This window comes from Onychostoma macrolepis, chromosome 15, assembly GCF_012432095.1.
Source record: "Onychostoma macrolepis isolate SWU-2019 chromosome 15, ASM1243209v1, whole genome shotgun sequence".
NCBI lineage: Eukaryota > Metazoa > Chordata > Actinopteri > Cypriniformes > Cyprinidae > Onychostoma > Onychostoma macrolepis.
The window spans coordinates 22829031-22843802 of record NC_081169.1 but is presented as its reverse complement, the minus strand read 5'-3'; the positions used below and the strand labels follow the sequence as shown (position 1 = coordinate 22843802).

At 35.3% G+C, this 14772-nt stretch overlaps 1 protein-coding gene across 2 annotated transcripts; it reads right to left on the bottom strand.

Annotated features, from left to right (window-relative positions):
• Positions 1 to 11216: 11216 nt before the first annotated feature.
• Positions 11217 to 14752, bottom strand: arl4aa (ADP-ribosylation factor-like 4aa). Of its 2 annotated transcripts, none has more exons than XM_058799025.1 (2): positions 14643 to 14752; positions 11217 to 13301 (listed from the first exon to the last, which is right to left on the bottom strand). In XM_058799025.1, the coding sequence occupies exon 2, from the start codon at positions 13217 to 13219 to the stop codon at positions 12617 to 12619; it is 603 nt and encodes a 200-aa protein (XP_058655008.1). In that variant the 5' UTR covers positions 13220 to 13301; positions 14643 to 14752; the 3' UTR covers positions 11217 to 12616. The 2 variants fall into 2 exon arrangements, with proteins under 2 accessions (XP_058655008.1, XP_058655006.1); XM_058799023.1 differs by having other exon boundaries at positions 11218 to 13301; positions 14621 to 14746.
• Between the last annotated feature and the right edge of the window lie 20 nt (positions 14753 to 14772).

The window sequence follows — 14772 nt, the reverse complement described above, 5'->3', positions numbered from 1 at the left end:
TCTCTAATAACTAAAACAGTGGTTGTTAGAAAGAGAATATTGGAAAGGTTTGGGAAAAATACAGATGCTACAAAAATCACGCCACATCAATGGGAGAAAATGACATCTGTGGATACTTCAGGGCTTCACAGATGCATCTTCTTTAGAAAGCTACAGAAAGCCACTAAAGTGAAATACAAAAAAATGCTGAAATATTATTGGAGGGTTTTTTTTTTCATGAAAAATACTACTTTCTAATTATTTATGAAATTTACTAGCAATTTCTGAGTGAAAATTATATTACCACTAATTTTTTGGTGTAAATAAGTTAAATGCATATTGAGTAGAGTAGAAGCAGATGGCAGAGTTTTGAGCAATGATTCAAACACACTATTTTCTATTAAAAAACAAACAAGCATCTATTTGTGCTTTTCTTGCTGTGTAACCTGACAATAATCATTGACAATAAACATTCATGTCAGCTTATCTAACCAATTATTATTTCTTTGATGCCACCTTTTTTCCATTTTGAATGTTTAAACCTACTAATTAAAAAAATATATTAAAAAATGTTTCCTTCCCACCTTTCAACTGCAATTAGAAGAAAGTAATGACAACTTATCACCAGTAGGGGGCAATGCAGCTTTCTACAGCAACAAATACACCATATTCTTAAAGGCACTTTATTAAAAAAAAAAAAAGATATATATATAAATAAAAAGTAATTTTTATTTAATTCATAACACGTTACAGGAGAATAACAAATTACACGTGTAATCGAGAATAGTCTCATGAAAGCAAGACTAATGGCAGACAAAAACACTTGTGTTTTATCGCCTAAAAACGGTCTTTTGAAAGACAAAAGTTAAAAGCCTAGCTGTGTGAGGAGGCTGTAAATGTGGGTTTAGCTGTACTGCAGCAGTGACGTTGACTGTCTAATCAGCCAAATTAAGAGGCAAAAGAAGCAGAGAGATGTAATCATTATTAGCATATAGCATAATTGCTGTGCTGTAGGGACGCTGCAGTAACTTTAATCCCTAGAGGATGTCACAGAGCACTGTTGAGACTGGTGAACATGTTTGCCCACGCTCATGGCTTCAAAGCGCACAGCACTAATTATGTCCTGAACAAAATCAACATTTATTACACCAAAACTGCTCACTGTAAACAGGAGACTTCACGTCTCCGGGGGTCTTTATCAGAGCTGAGGAAATGTGGTTGTGTCTGGATCCTGGTATGGTGCTCGCCGATCAGGCCTACACTGTGTAACCTATAATTCTGTAAAGAAAAGTCATATTTGATTGTTAAGTAAATCTTTTACATTGCTTTAAAACATGGTGCTACATTACAACAACAACAACAAAAAGAGCAAGCTACAAATTGCATAAATATACATAGATCCATATGAGTTTTTACCGAACAACAACATTCCACTGCTTTCCGTGGGAAAGTTTAAGCAGAAGAAATCCCACTTCAGAAAATATATGGAATTCTTAGTGTCACACAGTTATGCCATATGATAGCCTACATAAGCTGCTTAGGGGTTTTTACTGAGTGAAACCGACCTAATCATTGTCACACGATTTTTCCTGTACAAAAACATTGACATTTTCAATATGATTTCACTTTACATGTTGAAATTTGTTAATGCATTAAGAACTCTGAACTAACAAAAAACACATTTTATAGCTTTGGTTGTGTTAATTTATAATACACCATTGCTCAATGTTAGTTCATGTTTATAATGCAAGTAATATTAATGAATACAACTTTAAATGTTATCAAAAATACATTAGATAATGTAGGTTAGAAAAAAAAAAAACATTATTCCTACTACTAAAATTGTCGGTTCATGTAATTGTTGGTACTACTGTATTAAAGGAATAGTTCACCCAAAAATGAACATTTGCTGAAAATTTACGAGTTTGTTTGTTTATCAGAACAGATTTGGAGAAATGTATAGCATTATTAAATCACTTGCTTACCAGTTGATCCTCTGCAGTGAATGGATGCCGTCAGAAGGAGAGTCCAAAAAGATGATTAAAAACATCACAATAATCCACAAGCTGCGTATTTATAAGATACAAATCCATCAACACATTTTTAACTTCTGACTATTACTTCCAGCTAAAATAAGAGTCCTCTCTACATAATATTGATTTCTCCAGTGAAAAAGATCATCTCATCTGAATCAAGAGAGAAATATGCGCAGATCAAGCACCAATTTACAAGCAAAAAGAGTCCAAAACAGTTCTAAACAAACATGTTGGTGGATTTGATGTGAGAGGACAACAGGGACTTTTTCACGGGAGGAAGTGTAATTATGGACTATGGGTTCATATTTTGGCCATAAGTGACAGTTAAATGTTCTTAATGATGAATTTGTTTCTTACAAACATGCAGCTTTTTTGCATTACAAGACATTAATTGATGTACTGAAGTTGTGTGGATTACTTGTAGATAATTGTGATGTTTTTATCAGCTGTTTGGTCTCTCATTCTGACGGCACCCATTCACTGCAGAGAATCTATTGGTGAGCAATGAATTTCTAAATAATAAATTTCTCCAAATCTGTTCAGATGAAGAAACAAACTCATGTACATATTGGATTTTGTCAGGATTCTCATAGTTGAATCAAGCATATATGGTATTACAACTCAAGCTACATTTTTAAAATAATGCTAAATTTACATTCTTTTTGATTATGTTGAGGTTACAGCTTACTGGAATGAACGGTGTCCCTTGTGAAGGTACTTTTAGTTTTCACGTTTAGCAGCTGCATCCTCTCCAGTAAGTGGAAAGCATACTGCAGGCACTGTGTACACTGTGGGGCGTCTGACAGAACATCATGTCAGAAGTCTCTTTCCCTTAATTGTATCAGAGTGTGTGAGTGTGTGCATGTGTGTGGTGCTAATCAAGTCATGTTCACCACGTGTAACATCCTCAAAGGAAATGAGTCACTGGTAATGAAGACCTGTTAACATGGCAGGATGTTGCAGAAACAGAGGATCAGAGTCATTACGTAAAACTGACTGATAGGGATGTTTTCCTCCTTTTTGTTTGTCATTTAGAAAATAGGGTTAAGAATTGTGTTATGGCTATGGTCACTGCTATTGGTGTTCACGTGTCTATCACTGGTTATTTTGAGACTGTCAGACTGTAGGAAATGAGTGTTTATAAATAGAGCGCAAAAATGGTTTTTGCCAATAAAACTATTATCGTGTATCTTTTACAAGAAAATACTATTTCAATCTTTCTGTATCAAAATTTCATGTTCAGTTCAATGTTCCTTGCAGAGTGAAATTATTATTTTTTTAAAATCCTACACCAATTTTTTTTTTTCAGCGTACTTTGAACAGTAAGATGCACAATCAAATGAATTTTTAAAATGTATATTTACAATCATTCATTGATTCATTTTGTAAATTATTTTATTCGAAGCAACGTATAAACATGCAGGACATGACAATTGTAATATTACAAAAAGAACAAGAAAAATGGGTAATAATTTTACAATAAGGTAAACATTAACTAACATTGAGCAACACATTTGTTACTATATTTATTAAGCTTTGTTCATGTTAGTCAGTAATACAGTAATACAACTGTTCAATGTTTTTTTATGTTAGCTCAGGTCAGTTAAATAACATTAAAAAAAGACAACTTCTGATTTTTATAGTAGTTAAAAAATAAAGCATTTTTCATTGTTAATTCATATTTATTTATATAGTTACTGTAAATAATATTTACAAATATAAGCAATAAATAATTTCTTTAATTACTGAAATTAATATACACTGTGACTGAACAAAATTATAAATGCAACACTTTTGTTTTTGCCCCCATTTTTCATGAGCTGAACTCAAAGGTCTAATACTTTTTCTATGTACACAAAAGGCCTATTTCTCTCAAATATTGTTCACAAATCTGTCTAAATCTGTGTTAGTGAGCACTTCTCCTTTGCCGAGATACTCCATCCACCTCACAGGTGTGGCATATCAAGATGCTGATTAGACAGCATGATTATTGCACAGGTGTGCCTTAGGCTGGCCACAATAAAAGGCCACTCTAAAATGTGCAGTTTTATCACATGGCACAATGCCACAGATGTCGCAAGTTTTGAGGGAGCGTGCAATTGGCATGCTGACTGCAGGAATGTCCACCAGAGCTGTTGCACATGAATTGAATGTTAATTTCTCTACCATAAGCCGTCTCCAAAGGCATTTCAGAGAATTTGGCAGTACATCCACTGTACATCTCACAACCGCAGACCACGTGTAACCACACCAGCCCAGGACCTCCACATCCAACATCTTCACCTCCAAGATCGGTCCGTTTGCATAACCAAAGAATTTCTGCACAAACTGTCAGAAACCGTCTCAGGGAAGCTCATCTGCATGCTCGTCGTCCTCATCGGGGTCTCGACCTGACTGCAGTTCGTCGTCATAACCGACTTGAGTGGGCAAATGCTCACATTCGATGGCGTCTGGCACTTTGGAGAGGTGTTCTCTTCATGGTGAAGAGAATCCCGGTTTTCACTGTACAGGGCAGATGGCAGACAGCGTGTACAGCGTCGTGTGGGTGAGCGGTTTGCTGATGTCAATGTTGTGGATCGAGTGGCCCATGGTGGCGGTGGGGTTATGGTATGGGCAGGCGTATGTTATGGACAACGAACACAGGTGCATTTTATTGATGGCATTTTGAATGCACAGAGATACCGTGACGAGATCCTGAGGCCCATTGTTGTGCCATTCATCCACGACCATCACCTCATGTTGCAGCATGATAATGCATGACCCCATGTTGCAAGGATCTGTACACAATTCCTGGAAGCTGAAAACATCCCAGTGCTTGCATGGCCAGCATACTCACCGGACATGTCACCCATTCAGCATGTTTGGGATGCTCTGGATCGGCGTATACGACAGCGTGTTCCAGTTCCTGCCAATATCCAGAAACTTTGCACAGCCGTTTAAGAGGAGTGAACCAACATTCCACAGGCCACAATCAACAACTTTTTGCAAAGGAGATGTGTTACACTGTGTGAGGCAAATGGTGGTCACACCAGATACTGACTAGTTTTCGGACTCCCCCCCCCAATACAGTAAAACTGCACATTTTAGAGTGGCCTTTTATTGTGGCCAGCCTAAGGCACACCTGTGCAATAATCATGCTGTCTAATCAGCATCTGAGTATCTCGGCAAAGGACAAAGGAAAAGTGTTCACTAACACAGATTTAGACAGATTTGTGAACAATATTTGAGAGAAATAAGCCTTGTGTGTACATAGAAAAAGTCTTAGATCTTTGAGTTCAGCTCATGAAAAAAGGGGGCAAAAACAAAAGTGTTGCGTTTATAATTTTGCTCAGTGTATTTTATTATTAATATCAAAGATATGCCATTTATTTAATTACTCAAATTAATATAATACAACAAACAATAAATAAAAATACATTAGATCAATTGGTATAGGATGAAAATAAATTGATTTAAATATGTTGTATAAAAATGTTAGTCTAAAAACATAATTTTCTAATATCTGTAGTGTGAGTGTCACATTTCTGTATTAACAGAAGAGAATTACTAACTAATCTAATCTTCTCTTAGTCACATATAGGCCCTTGATAAACAAACTCAATCTCATGAGATGCAGTGAAGCCAAAACAATTCACCATCTTTTAGTGTTATCAGATGAGAGACGAGATGGGAATGCAAACTGGAAGTCATGCATTCATGGAGATTATTTACATGGCAGATCATTTACAAATAGAGCCTTTATTTACACAGGCCATGTGACCAAATAGCAATGGACAGGATTTCCTCCCTGTAACAAGGCAGTTTTAGATAACTTGACCTATAAAGTGCTGATGCAATTTAACATTCTGATATGAATCCAGGTAGGTTGCACTGACCTTAGATCAGCATTTAGGGCAAGCGTGTATCCGACAGAGCAGGATTCCTGTTATCCATGTGATCCATGTGAGAATGTGTTTATTCTTCACTGAAAGAGTTGCTGATAACAGTGTTGTTCAGGACACCTCTGATTTCCTCAGAAGGAAGCACCTGCACCCTGTGGAAAAAAAGGTTTTGCTACAGCACACAGAAAATCACAACAGTGCCCTCGTCACCGAGTACCCCAAAGGACTCTTGGATTTTGTTTGCACAGGCAAGCGAGCTCAAGTAGCTCACAGCTCCAGAGGTGAGAACAGCAGTCTGTTCCTCAGGGCTGGAAAAGACCTGAAAACAGCTGCGTTTTAGAAAGTGAGAGAGAAAACATTGTTGTTCTTCAACTGAGTGGTCTAGTTAGAAGGTAAACATGATATACCCTTTGAGAATAGTATACAGAACAAAGATACGCTGCACTTTTGGCTTGGATGACTGAGTTCCTGCCTTTCCTGTTGCTATTGAAGACGTCTTTATCTCACATGTGCACACTCTTCAGAAGGCAGACAAGGTGTTTGTGATTTTATACAGATATCTGCATTAAACTTTTATGATAAAGCTACACTATTCAAGCAAAAATAAAATTCTGTCAGTTACTCACTCTCATGTCATTCATGCCGTGATTTCTGGAGAATATCCAATGTTTTTCCAATGTAATGAAAGTGAAAGGGGACTGGGGCTGTGAAACTCCAACATGACAAAAAAAAAAAAAAGAAAAACACAAAAGTACTTTAGACATATGACTCTAAAGTTTATGTCTTCTTAAATGACTTCAGAAAATTTTAGTCACAAAGTGATTTAAATACAGACAAAGATTTTTTTTAATTTTTTTAAATAAATTAATACTTTTATTCAGCAAGGATGCACAAACTGATTAAAACAGTCAAGGCATTTATGTTACAGAAGATATTTGTTTCTAGATTTTTTTCTTAAATAAAAAATACTGAAAAAAAGTAACAGTTTCCACAAAAAAAAATGTAGCAGCACAGCTATTTTCAACATTGATGATAATTTTTTTTTTTTTTTTTTTTTTAAATCAGCATATTAGAACGGAAGGCTGAAAATTCAGCTTTGCCATAACAGGAATAAGTTACATTTTAAAATATATTCAATTAGAAAACAATTAAAATATTTTAAATTGTAATAATATTTCACAGTATTACTGTATTTTAATCAAATAAATGCAGCCCTGATAAAAGATTTCTTATTGACCCCAAACTATTGAGTGTGTGTGTGTGTGTGTGTGTGTGTGATATATATATATATATATATATATATATATATATATATATATATATATATATATATATATATATATATATATATATATATATATATATATATATATATGTATGTATGTATGTATGTATGTATATGTATGTATATGTATGTATATGTATGTATACATATAAAATTTATAAAAAGACAATGACCTCTTTAACTAATAAATAACATTTGTACAATCTCATTCCCTTAAAAATTATCTCAGATGAAGAGATTGTACAGGCATCCAAAACCCTTTGATACACATACCTGTGGACTACTTTGGCACTGTTGTGTGAAATGATTTTGTTGTATAAAAAGCTGATTGTGTAGGTGTCAGCATGTTTCTGCATGCGTGCTGACTCATTCTTAAAGTAAATTTCTATTGCAATATATTGTAAATTACTTGGTATTGCTGAGATTTGTTGAGACCTGTCTACTGAGCAGTCAAATTAACCAACAGAAGAAAATGATCAGTTTATTCTGAATTCTTCTGTACTTTAAAAACATTGCCACATTGTGGAAGTAAGGCTATATGTACATCTGATTTCCATGGCAAAAGTTCTCATGTCATTCCTTTGATAACATGCTTATTTTTTTAACTAAACTTTTGACTTCTTTTGAACTAAAGGTCCATAAATATACTGTATTTTTAGAGACTGTGTCACTTATCAGCTAAACAAATTTTAGCAAACATTTTACATAAACTGCGAGGAGGAAAAAGAGGGGGGAAATGCACACCACAAAAAGAACATTCCTCTAAAGAATAAAACTAGTCTGACTAGACTAAGTTGTTCTTTTACTCACAGGAGGCTCTGTTTGCTCAGCTATTCTTTCCTTAATGTGCACAAATACTTTCCTCATACTACAACTTTAATTCATCATTTAAATGCTTTTCAGCATGACAGATTAAGTAACTCACAGTCAAGAGACATCTATTAATATCTAGAAACAAAGACAAATGCAGCAGAGGTGTGCACTATACAAACAACTATTACAAAGAAAAACTTCCTTAACTTCACATTTGGAAATACTGGAAACACTACACTTGCTGAGTGAGACATTTAAGAGTATGGATATTTCATGTTGTAAATGCTTATGATATGAAAAGAGACCGAGGCTGTCAAACTCACAAAAAAAAAAAAAAAAAAAAAAATTAATAATAATTAATAAAAATAAAACCGTGTGCTATAAATAGTCTTCTTAAGCCATATGATTACAATTATTTACTGAAAACCTTGCCCTTCATTGCAGCATTTATTCATTAATACTGTATAAGCAATTAAAAAAAAAAAAAAAAAAGTAGGACAGTAAGATATTTTTAAAAGTAGCTATTTATTTTTGTTGCCATGTGTTGCCATCTAAGGCTATCTTCATGAAGAATCATGGCATAAATTGCAACATTACTACTTAAAATAAACGCTGTTCTTTTAAACTTTCTATTCATTAAAAAAGAGCAGCACAACTGTTTACAACATTGATTATAACAAGAAATGTTTCAGCATATTAGGATGATTTCTGAAGGATCATGTGACAAAATTCAGCTTTGCCATCACAGGAATAAATTGCATTTTAAAATATATATTAAAACAGTAAACAGTCTTTTTAAAAATGTAATAATACTTTGCTGTCCTGTTTTTATATCTAATGCAGCCAGGTTTAGCATAAGCTTTCAAAAACAAAAAAATTTGTACCGTTTAGCCAAAGAAATATTTTCAAGCATTAATATAGCTTGAGGGGAGAAAAATGTGTGTATTTACAATTAAAATTCACAAGATTTTTTTTTTTTTTTTCTAATTGATCATTTTCATGACTTTCACAGGACCGGAAATCACAATTTAAAAAACCTTTCCTTGACCGTGGGAACTCAGTCACCAATGATTCTTTGAGACAAGCACCAGCTAGTTTTTCAATGCAGTAATTTATCGCTGAGGCTGGATCAGACATGGCTGGACCAACAAGCATCAGGATGAATACAGTCCTTATGACAACTAAAGCCATAGGGATTAAACACAATCAGTATTTACACGCTAAACATGCTTAAGATCTTTGCAGTGATCACATTATCTGTGGCAGCACACTGATATAAACCAGAGTTCTGTGGTTACGGAACACAATGTTTACTTAGTTCTAAAAGACCAAAACATTACATATTTAGCCCATAAAATCTCCTAATCTAATAATGCTTGTCAGAATGAACACTTGATGAGGTCTAATAAGAGTGCAGCACCCGTTTGAACCCACTGAGAAATTATTTTTCATACAAAAGGACAGAGGAAAAACAGCTAGACACCCATCTACCCCGACCTCATCCTTCAAGCTGGAATGAGATGAGAGCAGAGCTGAACAAAAGCAGTCTGCCAACACACTGTCATCAGATACAGACGGGGGGAGTGAGGGGAGCCGTCATGGAGAGCCAGGTCGCTATACCTCTCTTTCCCACACAATCTCATAGACTGCACTGCAGGGTTTCTGAGATAAACTGAACACAACAAGCTCATAGTTTTCCTTCAAACAATGTCTAAAACTGAGTTCAACCCATGAAAGTACCAACAATCGGTTAAAAGCAACAAAAAGCATTGTGAATTTCTAGAAAACTGCCATGTATCAAAACAAAAAAGACTCCCTCATTCTGTTCAATTGTATTCTTTTACAAGCAGTGGTTCAGAGAAAAGAAAAAAGGGCATTCACATAATCTACTCCTTTTTTCTCTCTAAACAAAAGGTTGCAGAAAAATAGATTTAGCATAATTCTGCACTATGGACCTAGTATGGAAGCTTGTTTCTGCCATGGGATAAAAAATAAATAATAAAAGGTAATTATAACTTCTCTCATAGTTTTACATTTTTTCAGCACAATTCTGATGCTTCCATCTTTCCAAAATTCAGAATAGTTCCATATAATCTTAGACTTAGAATTACAAGACTCAAATTACAAGAATTGCAACATATAAATGCAGAATTGCAAGACTAGATTTGTAATTCTAGTCAAGCTGATTTTAGCTGGTTGTTCCAGCTGGTCTTCCAGACTGACCAGCTAAGAAAGTGGCCAAAACCCCTCTAAAACCAGCCTGCTGAACAGCTATAACCAGCCTAGATGACCTAAGCTGGTTGGCTGGTTTTAGCTGTTTTTTTTTCAGCAGGGTGGTATTTTATTAAATAAATGAAATTCATACATTGAAGGGTTAGTTCACCCCAAAAAAAAGGAAAATTTTGTCATTAATTACTCACCCTCATGTCGTTCCAAACCCCTAAGACCTTCGTTCATCTTCGGAGAACAAATTAAAATATTTTTGATCAAATCTGAGAGCTCTCTGACCCTCCATAGATAGCAATGCAACTGCAATGTTCCCAAGTCCAGAAACGTAGCAAGGACGTCGGTAAAATAGTCCATGTGAAATCAGTGGTTCAACCGTAATTTTACGAAGCTACGAGAACACTTTTTGTGTGCAAAGAAAACAATAATTTATTCAACAATTCTTCTCCCCTAGTTAGTCTTTCGCCATTTTAGAGAGTATCCCACACTCTCAGAAATAAAGGTACAAAAGCTGTCACTGGGGCGGTGCCTTTTCAAAAGGTACATGTTTGTACCTAAAGGGTCCATTTTGGTACCTTAAAGGTACATATTAGTACTTAAAGTGTACATATTTGAACCTAATAGGTACAAAAGTGTACCTTTTAAAAAGGTACCGCCCCAGTGACAGCTTTTGTACCTTTATTTCTGAGAGTGCAGAACGTAATCAACATAATCAGCGTTGTTTACGTTCAGAGCTGAACGTAAACAACGCTGATTACGTTGATTATTGTTCTCTTTTGCGCAAAAAGAGTATTCTCATAGCTTTGTAAAATTACGGCTGAACCACTGATGTGACATGAGGGTGAGTAATTAATGACAGAATTTTCATTTTGGGGTGAACCAAGCCTTTAAGTGTTATTGAAGTGTATAAAGAAGTGTTTTTAGGACCACTTTACTGGGGAACCAACAGGTTTCCAAATCCTGCAGGTGTGGGAAAGGAAACTGCACAGATTTTTTCCAGTGTCACCATCCCAGCTCAGCATTACTGACATCAATGGAACGGGGAGGTAAGAGTCCCAGTCGCTCTGGATTTACGAGGCAGGACTGGAATTTAGAGGAGCATGTGATACACAGCAGATAAATCCTACAAATTCCTTCCAGTTGAGCTCTTTCAATGTTTCTGATGCCTGCAAAGGTGGATACATCATAGGTGAAAGGTCATTTCTAATCTGATAACAACAGACAGAGGTCTTATAATGTACGATACAGAGGCATTTGCTTTTTATTCTCACCTTAGTATTACTGAACCAAAGAAGAATGTGGTGGTACAAGGCTCCAAGTACTGTTTTTTAAAGGGATGCATTAAAGGAACAGTTCACCCAAAAATAAAAAAATATGTATATATTTTCCTCACCAACCTGTATGACTTAGCCTAATTCTTTGTGTGAAACATGAATATGTGAAAAATGAATTGGGTATGAATCATTAAACCTCCAAAAGTGACACAAAGCACCATAAAAGTATCATAACAGCAATCCATATAACTTGTGCTGTACATTATATGTTTTCTAATGGCTTGTAATTAGGAATGCACCAATACTGAAATTCTGCACCATACTAATATGCCAATAATTACTTTAATGTTATGGACTGTAACAGTTAAATCAATATTAAAATATTTACAATTGTCAACAAAAACTAAAATCAATGTAGGCATCACAACATTATAAATGTACAGCATGAAAAATGGATATTCCTATTACATTTAACTGTTATTCAATTTTTTGTGGTTTTAAATTTGAACTTGAAGTGAGCATTAAATGACTGCAATTATAATCTAAATGTAAAACTAAAGAGCATGCACAACTAAATATCCAATATCACTACAAGTAAAAAATATTGACTGATAACTGATATGATACTGATATCGTGCATCCCTATATACAATAGCTTTCTGTAAAAAAGAATGAAATGTTCAGGGAACAACATAAACATAAAATAATGTAAATAGGTTTTCATTCACAGATTTTTAGTTGTTGGGTGAGCTATTCCTTTAACATGATAGTGCAAGGAAAAATACCGGACCATAAAATGAAATAATATTTGGCAGGCCTATGTGTTAAAGTATTACATGATGTGACAATTTAGAATAAACAAGCCATTTTATTGCAAATAAACAATCTAAATAAAACCTCCAACAAAAATCACCTTTCAGTGTGATAAAAGAAATATATAAACTTAATATAAAGATTTAAGTCTATGACAGATAGTAAACAACCAGAGAAGTAAACAATGAGAAAGTAAACAACTAAAGTGCTTGTTGATTCTAACCAACTCTGGGCACATAAAAATTTAAGTTTGAAACTATCAACTTGCATTGTCCTTTTTTTCCTCCTTTTATATAATACAATAACGGTCTATCTTTTCTTTTTTTGCTGTTTGAGCATCTTTCTTCGTTTTAGGACCATGTCATAAAGTCTTTCAAGCCCCTCTTTGAGACCGTCACCAATGATGGCGCAAGTGGGCTGCAGGTGCCACGGCGTAGAGGGTCCCAGTTCATTGAGTGCCAGCATGGTCTCTATCTGTGACAATGACAGAGCCCGTCTCAAGTCCTGCTTGTTAGCAATAATCAACACAGGCACTCCTTGATTTTCTGAGGAGCGAGCAATTTTGTAAAGCTCCGTCTTCGCCTCTTCCATTCTCTCCGTGTCCAGAGAGTCCACAACAAACATGATGCCATCAGTGCCGCGTGTGTAGGACTTCCAAAGAGGGCGCAGTTTCTCCTGGCCGCCAACGTCCCAAAAGTGAAACGTCACTGTTTGTGAGTCCCCAACAGCTACTTTGACTTTCTCTGCATTGAAACCTTTGGTGGGGACAGTGTTGACAAACTCATTGAACTGCAGACGGTACAGGACCGTCGTTTTGCCTGCAAAGTCCAGACCCAGAATAGCGATGTGAAGAGAATTACAGAACGGAAGACTGGACAGAAAGTTGGGTTGCTCTGATATTCCGTTCCCCATTTCCCTCAGGAGTATGAGAACAATATGAGTTTAGGATGATGTTCCATAGGTCCGAAACCCCAGATGCACATCCAGTGCTTGCCTAAAAGTTCACACATAGACATATGGTGTTTTAAAATGGCTTTTGAAAGGTCTAATACAATTTGCATGGCTGCAAAATCACAATTAATTATTTGTTTGGGTCTGTTTTAAAAACTTACCATTTTACATGCCAAACAAAATGATACTTTCTAGTAAAGTGGGTTATTTTTTAGAACTTCTCTGATTATGTTTGTTAATCATACTATTATGAACTATCGTGGCATAGGCCATATCATACAATAGTTACAGCTTTTAAGTTCTACTTATCATCGATCTACTAGATAAAGAATGGACTGCCAGCTGGTGGGGCCGAGACTAACAAGACAGATCTTGATCAAGCTGGTTAGAACAGGAAAACCACTAGTTTACACCCCTAAATAACCAGCTACAATGCTCCAAAAACCAGCCTGACCACCTTAAGCTCTTATGACATGGCTTTCCTGTAGTAACCAAATTCCAACGTTTACCATTTTTGATTGCAAAATAAAGACATTTGTAATATTTAAATAACATTTTATATATATATATATATATATATATATATATATATATATATATATATATATATATATATATATATATATATATATATATATATATATATTTGTTCCACTCTATCTGAAAGGAAGTTAAAATCAGTGCCTAAATGTGTACATTCAAATGAATAAACATTATTTCTATATATTTACAATACATTTAGGAGGATACAGGAAAAACTCAAATTCTCAGAATATAAGTCTAACGTTATATTACGACTCCAAAATCGCGCACATTTCCTAGTTTGTCATGAACGAAATATGGCATTCACCCCAACTACACATTTCTAAAAAGAGCGCATAAAGAATATATAAACTATATTAATATGAATGCGAGTCTGTAAACCCACAGGAACAAACCGCTCAGAAAAGAAGCATATCTCAATGGTGCAATATTTCCTAGGAACAGATAAAAAGGGTGGTCTAACAATAAAAGTGAGCGCGATAAGAGTTGTGCTGACGCCAGGAGGGCATTTCTCTGGAAGTCACTCGCGTCCACCTGTCGAATCGAATCTTTTCTGAATTAACCCAAAGTCCATGTAGACATCCTATTTCTCCAACCTAAACTATATCTATATATCTGCATATGATTCAAATATAAACTTAATCGGTGTGACAACAGCTCTAAAGAAAATCTGTGGACGTTTAAAGCGCATGAACCGCAATCGCGCTTTGAGCCAACAGGAATGAATCACGACGCACTGACAAAACTTGTTTTTACCAAAAATAAAGAAGAGCCTATATTGCTTATTGGTAATTAAAATGTTTAAAACTAAACTCTTACCACAGTCGCCCAGTTAGCTCACCGTTCAGACTTCATACTTCGCTAGAAAGCGTAATTCATTGACGCTCTGCTCTGCGTGCTACTGACTGACCCAGCGCGTCCGCACTCACGCACACACACGCCGCAGCTCATTTGTTTACCTTTAAAATGAT